Source organism: Ciona robusta, chromosome 1 (genome assembly GCF_009617815.1).
Source record: "Ciona robusta chromosome 1, ASM961781v2".
Classification (NCBI taxonomy): domain Eukaryota; kingdom Metazoa; phylum Chordata; class Ascidiacea; order Phlebobranchia; family Cionidae; genus Ciona; species Ciona robusta.
This window is the reverse complement of record NC_143235.1, coordinates 9,626,742-9,646,377: the sequence shown is the minus strand read 5'-3', so window position 1 is coordinate 9,646,377 and position 19,636 is coordinate 9,626,742. Positions and strand designations below refer to the sequence as shown.

The following is a 19,636-nucleotide window of genomic DNA, read 5'->3' as shown; positions in this document are numbered from 1 at the left end:
TGAAAGTAGTAATACAAAAAAAAGAAGAATGACGCATGGGAAGTATAGTAAAATCTCTCGGGCTTTTATAATTACACCTTACTTCCGCAGCACGGTGACGCAAGTTGAACAATATATGTTAACAAGACGCCTTTTTTAATGAAGATAAACGTGGCACGTAGAACTGCAATTATTGTATTTATGATATGTAAGAAGTAAGAACTTCGACCAATTATCAATTCGGAATCGGTTTTATTGCTTTGCATAAAATGCATTCGTCGTTACAAACCATACTACGTCTCCTAAGCCATATATAAACACAGTTTTTGCATAACATGTTTCACAACATATATAGTTTTTGTTTATTACTTCGATCGCAATATAAAAAATCAACTAAAAACGGAAATGGGATAAATTTAAAGAAAACGAATGTTGTTGGAACACGATATGTATAAAAGCATGGGAGAGATCATGAAATATAAAGAAGGTGATGACTACTTAACACACCGTACAATGAACCCAACACTTATTGGTTGAACTATTTAATTAAAAAATGTCGATTAATTGATCAGGTCTACTTAAAATTTTCAACTCAAAATAAAATATATAGTAGGGTGGGGGAAGATGGGACACCTTTTCATTCTATTTTCTCGTCCAATTTGGTAGTAAACGACTCCCAAAGACTGTTGTTAATTGTTTAAAAAAAAGATCAGGATATTTTGCTATTATGTGTCAAAGGTGTCCCATCTTCTCCCACCCTACTATACAGCAGAATGAAAGCGATGATAGGGTGGTCACGAAGTGCAAATATTTAGCATAGAATTCATTCTCTTTTCTGCGTTCGTAGGTAACTTGTGCAATCCGTTGTTGAATGAAAGCTTATACGACGACACAAGACAGTCGTGATGATGTATTTTCCAGTTCTAAAAGCTGCAATGTCGATGTTGTTGAATGTGGAGCTTTCGTATTAATTGGACATGGTTACATCTATGCCTGCCTAAAACAGCTCGTGCCAGTTAAAATTAAGGAAGCCGTAAATCCTCATTTCAACCTGCAATATGCGTATATCACAGCATTGCGTCAACTTCCGCTGTAACGTATAACAGATGTATCGGTGAGAAAATGAAACTATTCTGCTACGTATTTAAGCAGGTCGTGTTTTGGCACAAGTGTTGCATTCACTGCAGATATTAATTAACAATTTCCTTCGCATATCAGCTTTGACGTAGGTCTGGTTATCAATCAGAAATGACTCCAATGACCGCTCCTACTTCAGTCAAATTGTATTTGCTTAAGGTAAAATTTTCACTGTCCGAGTACATCGTGTGCCTCTCGATTGATGTAATACCATGGTAGCAACCTTTCTCGCCAGTTCTTGAACGACAAAATGACGGCGAATGTGCATATGAGGTTGTTCATCGTTGTCAGTAACATAAAATAGACATAAGTTGTGTTTGACAAATATAGAATCACTAACGCTGTAGCAACATTGGGGACAACACACAGTGTACTGCACACTACCATTCGTCGTATCGCAGAAGATAAATCAGGAGCCGCTTTGTTTGTGTTTGTCTTTGAAAGAGGGAAAGTCATTAGGCCAAATAAACACGCGTGCACAGTAACGTACACGTAGAGGAATACTTTTGTAACATCATTTCTTTCATGTCGAATATTCTCGTTCTTTATGCTACAACCAGCAGGGTGCGGTTTCACTTTGATACGTAATAAATACACGCAAAAAACAACAAGACAGGCACATATAATTCCAAGTATAACGTTACTTAAATAACGAATTAATCGGCATGTATAATGCTTCAGCAGTGGATCACTGTATAACGAGTGCTGTCTGAACCAAAGAAGTACAAAGATACACAATAATCCAATAAAGAAGGATATCCAATGAAGATAGTTCTTCACTTGACACCATTCGCTTGAAATGTACCCGAAGCCCATCTCAAAATAAGAAATAAGGCAAGATAAAAAAGCTAATATAATGGTTACAAAGTAGAGATGATTAACACACATGCCTTTCCCTTTCCAACGTTCAAAAGTTACATATGCTGCTGCTAAATAAGCTGATACAACGATCATAACTGATGTAAAAGCATAACCTCTTGCCTTAGTTGTAATTACATCGAAGCTGCTGCTTGTAGAGTTAACGTAGCTAGTGGTCGTGCTCGTGTTCATAACTGTTTCCCCGCCTATTCACAGTCAAAATGCGGTTGAGAAAGGCTATGAAAGTATAACACTCTATTAAAGAGAGCAAGAATTCGTGCCCATCAGGCCCTTGCGGTACAGAAGAGCATCTGGGTTTTTCCTGTTGCACATTGTCCAAAACAACATGATGATGGTGGTAATTATTACCGGGAAAATAAACCCACATAACACCCACACATGGTCTATTTTTGTCCAATATTAAAGAGATATATATACCAATACGTATTAGTGCGCAAAATTATTCAACATGCTACAAAAGGTAAAATTAGCTCAAGGGCAAACGAAGCTATAAAACTTTAAGGAGTATTTACGTTACATTAAAATATGTTCCGTTTAAAAGCTTTACTAGTGTAACTTTTACCAAGTATGGTGTACGGTCTATTAGACCAAATACATGATTGCGGGGTTAATAAAAAACAAACAATGTCGTTTTAATATTGATAAAAGAACTGCAAAACGTATTTGTTGTTCTGTAACTCACTTTTTCACTGTGCTTATATGCAAATACAACAATTGGATCTGCACAACAAAGAAATAAAATATAACCGCAAAAGCAGGAGAGAGAAATAACTTCCAGGTAAGCGACCACTATTCAATGGAAGCTCTCTCTAATCACGGGATGACGTAAAAGTGCAGAAAATCTTGTATCGGAAAATCCTGTGTGACACTATCTAATCCGCGTATTTTGGTAATTTCGTGCTGACCTGCGCTTAGATCTGCTTCGGCTCGCACGAGATATACTGCTATCTGGTTGTATGGTTGTGAGAATAGTAAATCTACAGCTCACCATTGTACTCCACTACACATTTCAAGATGTTGTATAGAAACATTTTTAATGTAGTAGGATGGGGGAACATGGGACACCTGTTTATTTTTTGTCCATTTGGTACTAAACAAAAAACATTTAAGGAATTATGAAACCTTATTCTCATGACTCTCATAGACTGTTGTTAATCGTTTAAAACACGAACAGGATATTCGGATATTATGTTCTGGTGTCCCATCTTTCCCCACAGTAGGCAAGATAAAAAAGCTAATATAATGGTTACAAAGTAGAGATGATTAACACACATGCCTTTCCCTTTCCAACGTTCAAAAGTTACATATGCTGCTGCTAAATAAGCTGATACAACGATCATAACTGATGTAAAAGCATAACCTCTTGCCTTAGTTGTAATTACATCGAAGCTGCTGCTTGTAGAGTTAACGTAGCTAGTGGTCGTGCTCGTGTTCATAACTGTTTCCCCGCCTATTCACAGTCAAAATGCGGTTGAGAAAGGCTATGAAAGTATAACACTCTATTAAAGAGAGCAAGAATTCGTGCCCATCAGGCCCTTGCGGTACAGAAGAGCATCTGGGTTTTTCCTGTTGCACATTGTCCAAAACAACATGATGATGGTGGTAATTATTACCGGGAAAATAAACCCACATAACACCCACACATGGTCTATTTTTGTCCAATATTAAAGAGATATATATACCAATACGTATTAGTGCGCAAAATTATTCAACATGCTACAAAAGGTAAAATTAGCTCAAGGGCAAACGAAGCTATAAAACTTTAAGGAGTATTTACGTTACATTAAAATATGTTCCGTTTAAAAGCTTTACTAGTGTAACTTTTACCAAGTATGGTGTACGGTCTATTAGACCAAATACATGATTGCGGGGTTAATAAAAAACAAACAATGTCGTTTTAATATTGATAAAAGAACTGCAAAACGTATTTGTTGTTCTGTAACTCACTTTTTCACTGTGCTTATATGCAAATACAACAATTGGATCTGCACAACAAAGAAATAAAATATAACCGCAAAAGCAGGAGAGAGAAATAACTTCCAGGTAAGCGACCACTATTCAATGGAAGCTCTCTCTAATCACGGGATGACGTAAAAGTGCAGAAAATCTTGTATCGGAAAATCCTGTGTGACACTATCTAATCCGCGTATTTTGGTAATTTCGTGCTGACCTGCGCTTAGATCTGCTTCGGCTCGCACGAGATATACTGCTATCTGGTTGTATGGTTGTGAGAATAGTAAATCTACAGCTCACCATTGTACTCCACTACACATTTCAAGATGTTGTATAGAAACATTTTTAATGTAGTAGGATGGGGGAACATGGGACACCTGTTTATTTTTTGTCCATTTGGTACTAAACAAAAAACATTTAAGGAATTATGAAACCTTATTCTCATGACTCTCATAGACTGTTGTTAATCGTTTAAAACACGAACAGGATATTCGGATATTATGTTCTGGTGTCCCATCTTTCCCCACAGTACTTTTACGCTTTATAAAACTTGACAAATACCAAAAACAAAATTATGGAATTTTATTTAAAAGTTAAGTTACATAAAAACTAAATGTAAAATGATGTCACAAAGACGGAAATTTAAAAATCGTTCAGCGCGACTGTAGCGCCTTATAAGTATATGTCCGCATAATAAGAAGCGCATCTCATATTAATACGATAAACTGTTTTTATAAGCCATCAAGTCGTGATTACTATTTAACCTTTTTTGTACAATTTAAAATTCGCAACACGCGACATAAACTAGGCATAACATGGTTTGACACATGCGGGGTGAATGTATTACAATCTGTACAACTTCGGTAGCACATCTTCAATAAATAACAATTTTACAATACAGTAATGAGGCATAGGTTGGTATAGTACGACTATAACCGCTCTACAAAAACACAAGTAATTGACTCAAGGTCTATATTTTGGTTTCTGGTAGGCCTGCTCCCAAATGAATGGTCGTTAAGGTTCCATAACACCTTGAGTTCTCCTGGTCATGTAATACCATGGTAGCAACCTTTCTCGCCAGTTCTTGAACGACAAAATGACAGCGAATGTGCATATGAGGTTGTTAGTTGTCGTCACTGACGAAAAATAAACATAAGTTGTGCTTGAGAGATATAGAAGCACTAACGCTGAGGCAACATTGGGGACAACACACAGTGTACTGCACACTACCATTCGACGTATCGCAGAATAAACGTCAGGCGCTGTGTTCTCCCTTTTTGTCTTCGAAAGTGGAAACGCCATTAAGGCAAGTAAAATTGCATGTAGAGTAATGTAAACGTAGATGAATAAAGCCATAACGTTAGATCTCTGGGGACGATCTTTTTCGTTCTTGATTCCACAGCCAGCAGGGTGTGATTTCACGTTAATAAGACAGAAGTACACGCAAAAAGCGACAAGGAAACCACAAATAATCCCAATCATAATTGTACTTAAATACCGAAGAAGTCTGCATGTATAATGCTTCAGCAGTGGATCACTGTAGAACGAGTGCTGTCTGAACCAAAGAAGTACAAAGATGCACAATAACCCAGAAAAGAAGAATATCGAGTGCAGATAGTTTTTGACGTCACACCACTCATTTGAAAGGTAACCAAAGCCCATCTCAAAATAAGCCATAAGGCAAGATAGAAGGGCCAACATAATAGTTACAAAGTAGAGATGATTAACACGCATTCCTTTCCATTTCCAGTGTTCGAAAGTAACATATGCTGCTGCTAAATAAGCTGAAATAACCATCATGATAGATGTTATCACATATCCTCGGGTCTTAACTGCAAAAACATCGAAGCTGCTGTTTGTAGAGCTAACGTAGCCTGCGGTCGTTGTATTCATCACTGCTTGCTCTGGCTACCAGTGGTTCACAAACAGCACAACATGTCGAAAAGATCACGAAAGAAACCTCGCTCACGCATGAGAATATGTGCCCTGGTCAACCGGCTTTGCGTTTTTCCTGTACCAAATTGTCCAAATAAACAGAAGACGTGAAGAATCTTATTAAGCTGAATCAGGTAAGGACAGCGCCCTACGGTTATCTGTACCTGTGTTGGTTTAACATTCGAATTGTTTGTGAGATTTATAATGCAATAGTACGCAACTACTTTTCAATACTACAGAACGTAAAATAGGCTTTAGGGCAAACGATGCTATAAACCGTAAAGAGTTACTTATCTTAATCTCAATGTTCTGTTTAAACGAAGTTCTGAAGTCACTATTTATCCGGTAAACTCAATGATGTAAGCTATTCGATTTAAAAACTTGTTCAAACTTTACGCTGTATCCTAATCTATCTATACCTATAGGCGTAAACTATATTCGCAAGAATAAGGGCACTGTGAGTCAATACACGATTTGTTCGACAATGCGTAAATAACATTAGTCACTACATTATTTTAACTATATTTAAAATACAGCGGCGTAAAGGGAAATTTTCTAAGTAAGCGAACCTCATCACAGTTACTTGCATTCATTGTGAACAAATATTCCAACACCCAATTTATCCAGCGAACGTGTATGCCGATGCAATATAGGCCAATGTCCAACTCTGTAGCGACACCGTCCGGAAGGATCTCTATGGGTCGGACTTACTTGAGCAGTGAAACATCGTAACGTTTGGCAGTTCACGATAATTGTACAAAATCACAAACTCTAATCGATAAGTTTATTTGACTAAAGTAACCAATATTTTAACATATTTGGTTATAACAAAGTTGCCGTACATAAAAATGATTCATTCTATGTATCTAAGTTATAAATTTCGCGGCAATTTCTTTTGGCGTTGTTTGTAATACAAATACTGACACTTTATTTTCAAACAGTTTTTCACACCGATCATAAGATAAATAAGTTTTAAAGCTGTTGTAATTACATGTATTTATTAGCGGAAATGTTAAGCGGGTGCTCAGGCACAACAACGAGCGAGCATTTTACGTTAATTTTGCAACGAAAAATAAAGTATAAAAGAAATATAAAGAACTGTAATGTTTATGTTTTAATAAGTTTCAAGAAAGTGGTGTCTGTCAAGAGAGGCACAAAAGAGTACACATGCAAAATTGCTTCACGTTTACAGAACATACGTTCTTCTTTTCCAAAGTCAGCAACTCACTGCCTACACGATACACTGATTTCATGCGATTGCTATGCTTTTTCGTTTTCTCCGGTTTAAAAATAAAGGGAACAGTAGTGACGAAGCAGCAGACAAGATTTGTAAATACCACGAATGACCTACATTTGGTAAGTTTGTAAAGAAATCACTACATACATATAAATGTATAAGCGGCTAATACCGACGAAAAACCTATACACAGTGCCGTAAAGTTAGTAAGCGTTTGATGGCGGGCCGCCTGGCCCTCCACAGCATTGACATCAAAACAAATGAACAATTGGATGTATTGGATGTAATACAAATAATAGCCCGATTTACTGCGTGTTTGCATCACAGTATTGCGTTCGAACGGGGTGTTCTTTTAATCGAGGGTTCCTGCAAGAATGGTTCTGCCTACACCAAAACAACCATTACACATCCTTGACCGTTGAAGTAAAAATGAATATCAGAATACGTTTGACAGTAGAATCAAATTAGAAAAGCTTCGTTCAAAATTGATCAAAACAGTGGAAGCAAATGAAACCATCGGCAAGGTAAGTGGAGAATGCTGTTTAAGAGTGAAGGGCTGTTTCCGCCCTTTATTGAAAAACGTTCCATGCAAGTACCATGGTAACTGTGGTCAGCAGAATCGATACGTAATTCCATAGTTGTTCCTTAATTCATTCTCGGTTGCCTGATGTGTAATCGTTGTTGTCCACAAAGAAAATCATAACATACAACGAAACAAAATCCTAATTTGGTTTCGAATTTCCTCTTGCGTCATAAGCGCCATTGTTCTATACAATACAGTACCAGTTCCGTGCACAGCAGAACGAACTCAAATTCTGCCTGCTCACAGTTTTAATTAGCTTTGATTCAATCCCATGGTGTATGTTTTAAAGTTATACCCGTTCCCACAAAAAAAAACAATGCCTCAATTTGTTTGTGCGAGTATCTTGTCACTTTGGTCGGTCGGCTTGGTGCCTGATTCCGCAGACAGGACATGCGCTGCCGAAGTTTCAAATTCCGTGCTGTGGTGGTTGAAACGCCACGGAAAGAGTCGCTCACGCCAGTTTGCCAGGGAAAATACAAGGGAAAACGAACATACGACGATGTACGAAGTTGGGACAACTGACCACGGAACATATACGATAAAATGTTGACTGTAAATTAGCAGAACGGTTGCAGTCGCTGAATAAAATACACATGTGGCAGTACAGCAGACAAGACGCGTCATAGCTGCCTGTAGCTGTTCGGTGGCGGGTTGATAGCTTGCTGATCTCATAGCTGCCAAAGGGTAGATAAACAATCCCAGTAGACAAAACTGAGCAAGAGTGACGAATGACAACATTGCAAGTGACACTTTAAAGGACTGTTCGAGCTGCGTTTGATTTTGAATAAAACAACCAGTTTCCCCTTTTTGAACATCAATAATCATGAAGTAGACGTAAAACCCTAACTGCGGTGGGCATATTAAACCCAAAGTACCAGTACTGATCCAGCGCATTGATTTTTGTCTGTAATGCTTCAGTCTTAGGTCAGTGTAGAATGAGTTCTGCCTAAACCACAAAAGAACAAGGACCACCATCTGCGCGGCGAAATAAATTGTCATGTGTAGATAGTGTTGTGTTTTACACCATACATTAGAGACATGTCCAAACCAAATTTCGAAGAAGCTGATAAGGCACGATGAGCATGCTATACATGACATTACCAAACACAGTTGGTTGATTGAACATGGTTGCTTCTTTTTGCATTGAAATACAACCTGCGCTAGAAGTGAATAACCAGCAATCACTGACACGAATCCCAGCACAGCGTTTGCAACAATGATACGACTTTGCAGTTGGCCAGTACTGGTGACGTTATCCATAAGAGCAGATATTTTAAAACCCAGCATGATAAAAAGCGAAATCCACTATAAATATTCTACGAAAACAAAACAGCTTGTTAAACAGAAACGTTACTAAATACAAAGTGCAAACAAATATTTGTAAGAATGAATTAAACTCTCGACATGCAATTGTTTTCCTAACAATCTAACAAAACCACTACAGTAAAGACGAACAACCGCGCTGCACTTCACACACTGCCAAGTCATGGACCACAGACTTCCCCATTCATTTTATATCGCGGAAGAAGTTACTGTACGCCTTAGTTAATCACGGTTGTTATGATTCCAGTAGCGTCAACGCTTTATATAAACAGCTGAAAACCTTAAGCACGGGGGTAAACCTCACGAGACTAATGAATGGCAATCGAATGTATTTAAATCATTACTCTCCTGTTATAAATACCTATACCCTGCTGATTGTGAATCGGATAAAAGAACTCGGACTCGATTCATCGCGATAGGCAGGTGTCAGAAAATCGTTACTTGCAGCGTTAAAGGGAGACATTTTATCAGGGTTAAGCATAACGGACGAGGAAGAAAACAAAACAGTAAGTAGAAATCTAACAACAATATATGTACCCATCTATTCCCACTCTTCATAGTAAAGACTAACTAACAATAAACCACATAGTTTTCGGTGCTGGGTTTCTACATAAAACCACTCCACAGCTATTGAAATGTCTTGCTGGTCTGGCTACCGACAAGCGCTTCCGCTTATTTAAGTATGGGACAATATATTGTTACACCTAGGCACACATCCAAGAAGTCACTTGTTGTTATATTCTGTTACATCATCACGAGGTGTATTCCGTCACAAATCTGAATTAATAGCAGCCAAGCGTTGTGACTCAGACAAATGCGATAACTTGCGACATGTCAAACGTAAATGATGTAGATGATTAGATGCACAGCAAGACCTATGATGACGCATAAGAACGGTCCGTTTCAATACCAGTGACGAATAATTAAAATCATTTACTTGGACAACGAAACTTATACTGAAGTGTAATCGACAAAGTAATAAATAACAAGACAACAAACAAAGCGGTCTGCAAAGTTACGTTTGCTAACTGCTAGTATGAATGTACAACATTACCATTTAAAAATTACTTTGATTGTTATCTCATGGAATTCAGTACCGTAAGTACTCGAAGCAGAATTTACCACAAAAGAGAAAAATATAAAAAAATCTCCTAATAACAAATAAGCATGGGTAGGTGCCTCGATAACTGGTGCTGCAAGGTAATGCATCTGAATGCGACATGGGCTGTTGCTATTATTTTATGTACTTGCTGTTTAAATACGCCTGGTGTTAATTGCTGCATAACCATCAACAGTATAAAACAAAATAGCGCGTAGTTATCTGCATTATTTACCAATCGTCATTGTATAAGCTTGCTGGAGCATCATAGCAGCAACGTCTAAAGGGCTGCGGTGTATTATGAGTACGAGTCGGTTATATTTGTGGTAAAAACTTTGGCGCCTCTTTATTTTTAAAATAGTACCGAAAATACACTTGTTGTTAGAAACATTTCAACCTATATATAGTAAACACTTCGCTATCGGCTACGCTTGAGAATGCATTAAAATGTACAAACCGGCGCTCGTATTTAGAAATATTTCTCCACCTTTATAAATCTTATATTTAACTAAAGCCTTTTATCTTAATTATGCATGAGATGTTAATCGATCACATCGTGCTAAACGTCGGGCGCAATGAAAAATTCGCCATAATGCAAAAGACTTTTATTGTATTAAAATAGATTCATATAGTAGGGTGGGGAAGATGGGACACTTTTTCTTTTAATTTTCGCGTCCTATTTGGCGGTAAACAAAAAAAAAACATCAAAGAATTATAAAACCGCATACCGACTTCTATAGACTGATGTTATTTGTTTAAAATTCGATCGGAATATTGGGACATTATGTGCAAAAAGTGTCCCGTCTTCCCCCACCCTACTATATCATATAATGGCAGTCTCGAATAGAGTAATGGTTGTATGGTGGCCAATTAAAAATGAGTTAATAAACTTGGTGTATAATCTACAGTCTTTAAAAACGTGTGCTAAGATCTTTATAGATTCCCGGCAATGTAGATTGCAATGGGTGGTTTCTCCTGCGGTTAGCGGTTTTGGTTTCTTCGGCGTTAAATGGCTGCATTTTATTTGACGTGATTGCTCTCTCTAGTCTACGTACTACTACTTCCATGCTGGTATGTCCGCCCAGCGATAGCAGAATCATGACTGCTGTTGTATGGAGTGTCAAGTTTCTTTGGTTTGTAATACCAAGGTAACACACGATCGCGCCAGTTCGCAAATGAGCATACAAGTGCTATAGAACACACAAGTAGGTCAACGTTTGCAATCAGCGACAAACTTATAATGTGCCTGTACGAGCTTGCCATGCCAAACATAGCTGATGAGATTATCGTAGACGATATACAGACAACTGTACAAAGCACCAGGCGTTTCTTGGTTGGGCCCAAGTCGTCTGTACCAACCAGTTGCTGTTGCTTGGTTAGCGGATAAATCACCAAGCCCAACAGAATGAGTTGTACAATAACATAAATTGCTACTAATGTAACCATAACGACTTTATCCGGTGCGTCAGCATTTAGGTCTGTCACAACACAACCGACTGGGTTTGCGGCAACCCCAGACTGCATAATAAGAAGAAAGAAGATCAGAAGCGGGATGCTAATTATCACAATCATTGCAGCACTGAACCATCGAATAGTACGTCTTGTGTAATGTTTTAACAGTGGGTCCGTATAAAAGGTATGCTGCCTGAACCACAGTAGAGTAAGAATACTATATTGACCACCAGAGTACAGAGTTATCGTCATGTAGTGATGTACCTCACACCAAACGGCTGAATACTGGCCAAAAGAAATGTCAAAATACGTCAGTATGGTGGCCAGCAGCGCCATAACAGACGTCGCCAAGCAAAGGTGGTTGATTGAACATTTTTGCTTCCTTTTGCATTCAAACACGATTTGGGCGACGACGAAATATAGCGCAATGGCAGACCATACTGCGGTTAGTGCATAGTTCACTGCACGCTGCTTCACATAATAGTTGCTGCTAAGCAGTGTCTCGTTAACTGTACCTTCGCCAGTTTCGTTCTGATAATCGTCCATTTCAAACTAACTGTCCCAGTAGAAAGCAAAGCTGTGGCCTCTGCGTTTTAAATGATGCTACCCTAACTAGCAGCATTTATTTTAGGCAATACAAAGTTGATGACGCAACCAGGTAGCGCTGACGCTCTGAACAATGCTAATGACGACGATTTCACAAAAGAGCGTCACACCTCTCATTGCTTGAAGAAGTTTAGAAGCACCAAACACAATCTATTAAACGTTGTCCGAATTCATTAATCATGTTCGAATCAATGCTAGCTTTGTAGCATAGTAAGTAAATCGTGCAGGACTTGGCGTTTTTGCTGGTAATTAATGACGCTTTAAGCCAAAACGTTTTTTTTTCTGTGTAACGTGTAGGATGTTATAAATAAGGAGAATTAAAGCGGAAGTCGATTTATTTTCAGATTTTATTTAATACAAAAATTATAGGGAAAAACATTAACGTAACGATGTCAACACTTCATGTATGTATGCTGTATATCGGTGAATCCGGTAAACACGTGGTCATGCATTTACAAAATTACCAGGGTAATGTTATACTATCAGTATCTTTACGTCAGCAATTAAAAGTGTCGACGCAAAACGGTTGAAATTGTGGACCGGATAAATCAGACCTTCTCGGCACATTTTATAGAGGAGTCCAATATTACTTCTCTTGACGATTCACCTTCCGTTGGGTTCAGCTGCTCGTGCCGGAAGCACTGGAAGGGAAAAAGTCGATTTCGCCAGTTGGCAAACGAACCAATAATGGCGATTGTGTTTATGGTAAGGTCCGCATGAACCACCAGAGACCAGTAGGAGTCCGGTGCAAACAAAATGCTTAAAGCAGCGATCGTGGCAGCTAGAAGTGCAGAAACAACGCAGATGGTTGTACATAGGGCCATACGACGAACCATCACCACGACATCGTTGTTACAGCTGATGCCGCGAAAGAGCCGGACGCAAGAAACATGGGGTATCCCAGCGCTTTTTGTGAGCGGGTACACGACCAATGTTAGAAGGGAAACTTGAAAGGCGACGTAGCTGGTTGCCATGACGATAAGTGGAATAATGGCTGTCGATGATTCAATTGTTTCCAATGAAAGAAGGCATCCACTTGGTGTGCTGTGCAATTTGTAGCTTAAAATGAATGTGAACACAGTGGAAATAAGAGCGGCGAATATTCCAACAATAATTGAAGCGCTCACGAAACGCAGAGTTCTGTTGCTGTAATTCCTTAGCAGTGGGTCTGTATAGAACGATCTCTGCCTCAGCCACAGTAGACTGTACGTGCTTAATGAACCAACGCAATAGAAAATCGATACCAAATATGTGTAAGCGGCGCACCAACCATCAGATACTTTCCCAAACTGCAGCTCCAGTTGCTCGGATAAGCAAGACAGAAACGATATGATTGTAGTCAAAAGACAAAGTCTGTTGATCCAGTTTTTACTGCTTCTCTTCTGCTTATATTCAAATACAGATATGGCGACCAACAAATAGGCTGACACTAAAGTTAGAACTGCCGTCAACAAATTCCCAAGCACTTCCCCCTGCAGACCCACGCTCGGTACAGTATCGGTAGGCTGAGTTGCATTAAAAAGAATTCCAGTAGTCGACATTGAGTCGCCTCAAGCATCACTACCCAGGCGCAAAAACTTCAATAAAATCTGCTTCTGGCGGTGACAGAACAAGTCCACACTCATTGACATGTTATGTAAACAACCCCATTTCCTATTTACAACTAAACCAGTCGCTTTCTCTGGAGAATTATAAGCGAAGTGAAAAAATAACGGTTAAATACGCTTGTTATATAAGTTACTAAGGGTAAGTATAACGGCCATAGGATACGCTCACGCCAGGAAGCCGGCTGGGCCGAGTCACGGTAAACAACAGGCAACGACAACATTCTAAATAGGTCTCTAACCTCACCAGCTATTTACGAAAATGAAAATGCGCTATTGAAAGCCAGTCTCGATCTAAAAATAGAACGGAAGCTGTTATACACCTACTACAAAATTCCTTCCTCTAGAAACAGAGGCAGGTTTTGTTTGTTACGTCTTGCATGCAAACCCTGCCGTATAGGATGAGTTCACAACAATACTGATTCCCCTCACGACTAAACCGCGTGAACTATGATACATAACCAAGTGATTTGCATCAACACATGCAAGTATGCTAAGCTACATTTCCCCGAAGCCGACACTCGACTTTGTTTTGTTACCTCACGTCTCGCCTTCCACTTACATTTCGTCATTCAAATTCCGATTGCAACGGGAAGGTGGCGGTTATAAATCACGCTTACGTTTTGTCATCCTTATATACCGGGCCTTACTGTACTAAAATTAAATTAAACAAATACCCAAACATCCAAAATTCTAACCTTGTAACACTGAACTGACAATGTTAATAGCTAGCTTTGAAATCTTATTTTCTAATTCAGCAAAATGGTGTTTATCTGTCTTTATAGAGTGGGTTCGTCCCGGCTGCCTCTCGTTCATAACCTGACAATATACGGAGCTGATTTGTTTTACTAAAGGATATGTATATTACCATATCAACAGTTAACCAGTGTTGCAATACAACTATTAATAACTATGAGATGTTTGAAACTATTTGTTTACGGTCGGGGGTCGCGGGTAAAGTTTCCACTGAAAGGAAGCGTCGACTGTCAGACTGCAACGCACGCGCCTGTCTAGCCTCATTAGACAGCTTTAAGAAGTTATAAACAGTACACAGATCAACTGTTATTCAAAATCATATGACATTGTTTTGCACTGAGGTGTTTTTGGTTAAGGCGACAGGCTGTAGACTTAGATAAAAAATACTTGGAAGTGGTCGCCCCGTTGACACTCGCGATCTTTACAAAGTTTAAGACCTTTCATTGTTAAAAACTTGGCAGCGACAACTTAAACATTATAAATAACTGAATAGAGTAAGCAGGAAAAAATACCATCTGTACCTGTTCTATTAGTTTGGACGAAAGGTCGTTTATAAGCGGTTCTATCTGCTCGTACAGTGCGCCTTCGTTAACACAACTAAAGTCGACACCTGAATTCACCGAGCGGAGGGCCGACCGTACAACGTGAAGTGCCAGTACACTAAGGTCAGAGGCGGTGCTTGCACGGTGCATTACTGAACCGTCGGTGTCAGAGTGATCGTTGGAAGGTGCTGCAGATAATTAATTATGTTAACAGCTTAAAACGATAAGTGGGTTGTTTTCATAACACACCGTTAATCTCAGTATGTACGGATTAACAAAATAAGGATATCCCTTGGTTCGTTAACTTGTGTTTGTTGTGAAAGAAAGCAATACCACCGACGATAAAACATGGGTTCCTATATATGTTCAAACGAAATCAACTAACGGATAAAATTTAGACGCTGACAAAAGGTTGATGCGAGGGCGTTCCACAAGTATAGTCGCAACAGGAAAATAACAGTTCCCGGTATACATACTTCCCATAGGTTCTTCGTAAACAACATCCTTTATCATTTCTTTTGCAAGCCAACTGATCTTCTTATTCAAGGAAGCCTCCGAGAAGACAGAAATCGTGCTTGAGCTGCCGGAGCACTCGGAGAGAGAAGGACTTGTCGATCTTTTTTCGTCAGAGCTTGTTTCAAAGGCGATTATTTCGTTGACGACCGAACCAGCAAGGTGGGCCACCCTTTCCTCCATGTCATTCCTATAGATATCACGTCATAATTAACTTACAGTAAACACAGGATTCCAAAGAAATAATGCAAATTTAAAACGGGTCGTACGAGTAGCAAGAAAACACCAATTTACATTTAGCCCGGAATGAATTATATGTAAACACATTAGTTAAGGTATCTCTACGTTTAGGGGTTGGCGGTCTCACGTCACGTCGCGTGAAGTAAACATATGACTTGTGCAAACTCGGGAAAGTAATATTTAAATGTTTTATATTAATGGAACATGATCGGTATGATTAGTATAAACAAATTTGTGAGTAATGCAACTCACTTATCTAAGGGTAAATTCGAAGCCTCGAACACTTGTGTAACAACTTTGCTGGCAAGAACTTTGATAGTTTGTTCAAGAACCATTTGAGATTCTGACATATCAAGATCGACCTATATATAAAAAAATGCCAAATTTAAAATCATACTCGGAGCTCTTCCTTGCTGTGGAATATGGTATTTTAATTTGGTATATATAACATAAACCTATAAATGGCAAATTTATGAAGACAGAAAGCGTTTTAACCAAAAGCCAATGGTGTTGGCCATTTTTATTTGTGTAAATTTCATTCAGCGTCGTAGTTTTTACGTGAATAAATAAATATATATTGTCGCCTCTAGACTAGAGGATATGGTTTTAAGACCCTACGGCCACGCTGCAACTGTGTGGGTGATGCGTTTTTGGCCAAGACACTTAATCGCGATTGCTTCAACTCAGTGGTCCATTATAGGGTATCCAAATTGTCAGCCGTCCAAAAAAAATACAAAAATGTATCTTGTAAGCGAGATCATCAAAATAGGCAAAAGAATTCGTCCCTGAATATAATTTAAAGGAAACTTTACTTACGCCTTCTATCGAATCATCCGACGAACTGAATTGAACTCTACGTTTAGGGGTTGGGGGTCGGTGTTGTCGGTGACCTAGTGCGCCAACCAGTGGTAGCTCGGTGTTCGAAAAGTCAAACCTGCCGAAACGACAAAAATATTTCTAAATGGATAAATTTATACAGTGTAGCGTTGTCCAACTACGAGAGCCGGTATCACACCGTACACAGATATTTAGCAATCGACTTTCTCAGTAACGAATTCCTATATCGTGTGTACGTATAGAGTATATGTATTGCTTTCCAGGATAGAACTTACCGGTAATTTTTATCAAGTGACCAGGAACACACATGAATATCATAGCTTTCACAATATTTAAAGACAGCTTTTATAACATATAAAGTAGTCTTACTATAAGTTCCTATATATGTCATAGTCATTGGCAACGGCCTAAGCTTAATCCAAGCTTTCGCCGTATAAAACCTCACATAGAAAATATGGAAACCTCACCGAACGCTCGAATCTTTCTTTCCTGGTTTAACCACAGTCTTCCCTGTTCCACCAACATTAACGAGATCAGGAAGTTCATCTTCGTCCAGTTCCAACACACCGTTGAATAAATCACGTATTGTGGTGGGAACCTGCAGGTAAGGCGTTTGATTTAACCAGAATCGCTTATATACAGTCCTTAAATTCTTATACGTAAAATACTGCGGATCAAGATTGTAGTATTTAGCACATAAATATCCCATATTTCAATGAACAACGAAACTTATAGCGCTGAAACTGAAACTGAGTTCTTGGTATCATATAAGCACAACAAATACACAAATACCATCGTTTCAGAGTGTAGACTCTAAATCAAGTATTCTTAGATAACAAAAAAGTAACAACACCATTATAAACTTACATCTGCATCGGATATTTTAGAACCCGTCTTTTTTTCGTAACTTCGCAACATTGGAAGAAGTATTTCCTTGCTTAAACCAATGGTCTGTTGGACAATATTTGATGACGCTTGGTATACGTCATTCGATGACGTCACGACCCCATCAACCAGATGACAAGCATGGCCATGTGCGATTGCGTCATCACAGATAAGTCTAGCTTGTTCCGATGTAGATGGTGCTGGAGGAATAGCGTCACCAGCGGCATGCTCTTCGCCATCATCTGTATATTCAAACAATAATTATGACTTTAAATCAAATTTTAAACAGAATACGTTCTTTAGTTTTTTTTATACGCAATACTGATTATGTAACAAAGCTGCATGAACGTACAAGGAGCTGTAAGCAGGTCATTTTTAAAGCTTTGTGTATACAAGGCTACCCGAAACTAAACATTATTTGATCCATTTTAAGCTGGTACTGTGTACAATAAGAACCACTACACGTTGGATCCGATATGTGTGTTTAGATAAGATTTTAAACGGTTTCTTTTGAAGTAATAGACTTATAAGCTTTTTTATATTGCAATTATTTTACTTTACCTGAGCTGGTGCAGCTAAAGTCACTGGTTCTGTCCCATAAAAGATCCAGCATATCTGTTGGAACAACAGCTCTGTGGAAACCAAGAGCACTCAGCTGGTTTTGTGTCATGTACGTCGAGTTCTTCGATTTTTTGAACGATTTTCTGCAAAGGAATTTTTACATATTAGTTGGTATAAATTGGAGTCAATATTTAAAGCAATTTATTTGGAAATTTAAATCTAAGATACAGCGCATGCTTCAAATTTTAAGTTGCGTAACATATTTTATAAATATAGTACTGTGAAGTAAGATGGTATAACGTTTGCACGGAATTCATGTGTTTCTTGGACGTGTTTTGAACAATCAAGCACGCTATTTTATAGTCGTGAGGATTTGGGTATATACTTCTGCCAATATTCATTATTTATCACCAAATGGGACGAGAAAACAGAATTCAACATGTCCCACCAGGCCCCTTCCTTCTATATAACACTTTTATAACGTACAAACTCAAGACTATATCGTGCAAAGGTGTATAAAGGGAAACTGTACTAAATCGTCTGAGGCATATAACAACTTAATCTACGAAATAAAACTTCCAACTAACTTTGACTGGCACAATCCGGTTTTAACCGGTTTAGTTGAATTTCTGTCCATCCCAGTCCAACCTCGTGCCCGTAGACTTTCCTCGATCTTTCGATTAGCAGATTCTCTAGTTTCACGTTCTTTTTTAATGATCTGCCTCAGCTTTTCTGGAAATATGAACATTTTTGTGGGTGATTTATGTACAAGAATATTAATAAACAAAATGTGTATAAGCATAGATAAGTTTAATGTAATGAATATAATTTAGTACACATGTTACAATTTAACACTTATTTACGATTTATTGTAACGTTTTTTACCGAGGGTTAATGGTTAGGGGTTAGTGGTTAGCAAATAAAGTGGGGGGGAACTCTTACTAGCACCAATATTTCATTTCATTAATTTAATATTATACACCGATTTGGTTGGTTATAGGAGTTTCTCTAAGAAACCACAGTGGGCACAGTTGCATATACGCTGTCACTTTGAAGGACTACATTACACAATTAAACACATGTTCCAACCTTGTTGTTTTTCAAGTTTTTTTGCAAAATAATCTTTCCAGTTTTGGACGCTACGCTTTCGAACTTCTTCTTCTTCCTCTAACAACTTTCCTAGTTCCATCATCTTCATGAGGTGGAATCTCTTCTTCCGTTCATATTTGTCGCACAATTTCCTTTAACGTATACAGAAACCAAATTAATACTTTATATGCGGTATACGTCCAGATCTCCGCGAATTACAGCGTCGTCGTCCACACTGTCGTTGCCCTATCATGCGATCTAGGTAATATTGAACAGTCTTAGCGCTACAGGGTATAATACAACTACAGTCGTTAGTGAAATCTACACCGGCGCCGAGACACAGTAGTTAGGTCGACCGGCTAACTGTAGTGTGTGCGTGTGGTCTCCAACATGACATGACACTGCAACAGAATTTGTCTTTAATGC

General features: G+C 38.6%; 6 protein-coding genes across 7 annotated transcripts in view; all 6 read right to left on the bottom strand.

Annotated features, from left to right (window-relative positions):
• LOC149742906 (uncharacterized) overlaps nucleotides 1-19,636 on the bottom strand; it is a 36,282-nt gene that overhangs the window by 13,572 nt on the left and 3,074 nt on the right. For both annotated transcript variants that reach the window (XM_089871821.1, XM_089871829.1), the window contains exons 6-15: nucleotides 19,211-19,362; nucleotides 18,709-18,853; nucleotides 18,122-18,264; nucleotides 17,543-17,802; nucleotides 17,143-17,273; nucleotides 16,655-16,772; nucleotides 16,091-16,200; nucleotides 15,562-15,788; nucleotides 15,065-15,273; nucleotides 14,486-14,606 (exon numbers count right to left, since the gene is read on the bottom strand). In XM_089871821.1, the coding sequence (XP_089727947.1) occupies nucleotides 14,486-14,606; nucleotides 15,065-15,273; nucleotides 15,562-15,788; nucleotides 16,091-16,200; nucleotides 16,655-16,772; nucleotides 17,143-17,273; nucleotides 17,543-17,802; nucleotides 18,122-18,264; nucleotides 18,709-18,853; nucleotides 19,211-19,362 (1,616 nt within the window). The remainder of the gene's footprint in view (nucleotides 1-14,485; nucleotides 14,607-15,064; nucleotides 15,274-15,561; nucleotides 15,789-16,090; nucleotides 16,201-16,654; nucleotides 16,773-17,142; nucleotides 17,274-17,542; nucleotides 17,803-18,121; nucleotides 18,265-18,708; nucleotides 18,854-19,210; nucleotides 19,363-19,636) is intronic.
• Nucleotides 249-2,330, bottom strand: LOC149742911 (uncharacterized). Its single transcript, XM_089872022.1, has one exon. It carries the CDS (start codon nucleotides 2,164-2,166, stop codon nucleotides 1,285-1,287), a length of 882 nt encoding a protein of 293 aa, XP_089728148.1. The 5' UTR covers nucleotides 2,167-2,330; the 3' UTR covers nucleotides 249-1,284.
• LOC149742910 (uncharacterized) lies at nucleotides 4,516-6,063 on the bottom strand. Its single transcript, XM_089872036.1, has one exon. The coding sequence runs from the start codon at nucleotides 5,839-5,841 to the stop codon at nucleotides 4,963-4,965; it is 879 nt and encodes a 292-aa protein (XP_089728162.1). The 5' UTR covers nucleotides 5,842-6,063; the 3' UTR covers nucleotides 4,516-4,962.
• Nucleotides 4,516-9,050, bottom strand: LOC149742909 (uncharacterized). The gene has a single exon (XM_089871981.1). The coding sequence runs from the start codon at nucleotides 8,988-8,990 to the stop codon at nucleotides 8,025-8,027; it is 966 nt and encodes a 321-aa protein (XP_089728107.1). The 5' UTR covers nucleotides 8,991-9,050; the 3' UTR covers nucleotides 4,516-8,024.
• LOC149742908 (uncharacterized) lies at nucleotides 10,720-12,367 on the bottom strand. The gene has a single exon (XM_089871992.1). It carries the CDS (start codon nucleotides 12,121-12,123, stop codon nucleotides 11,173-11,175), a length of 951 nt encoding a protein of 316 aa, XP_089728118.1. The 5' UTR covers nucleotides 12,124-12,367; the 3' UTR covers nucleotides 10,720-11,172.
• Nucleotides 12,501-13,858, bottom strand: LOC149742907 (uncharacterized). Its single transcript, XM_089871970.1, has one exon. The coding sequence runs from the start codon at nucleotides 13,722-13,724 to the stop codon at nucleotides 12,732-12,734; it is 993 nt and encodes a 330-aa protein (XP_089728096.1). The 5' UTR covers nucleotides 13,725-13,858; the 3' UTR covers nucleotides 12,501-12,731.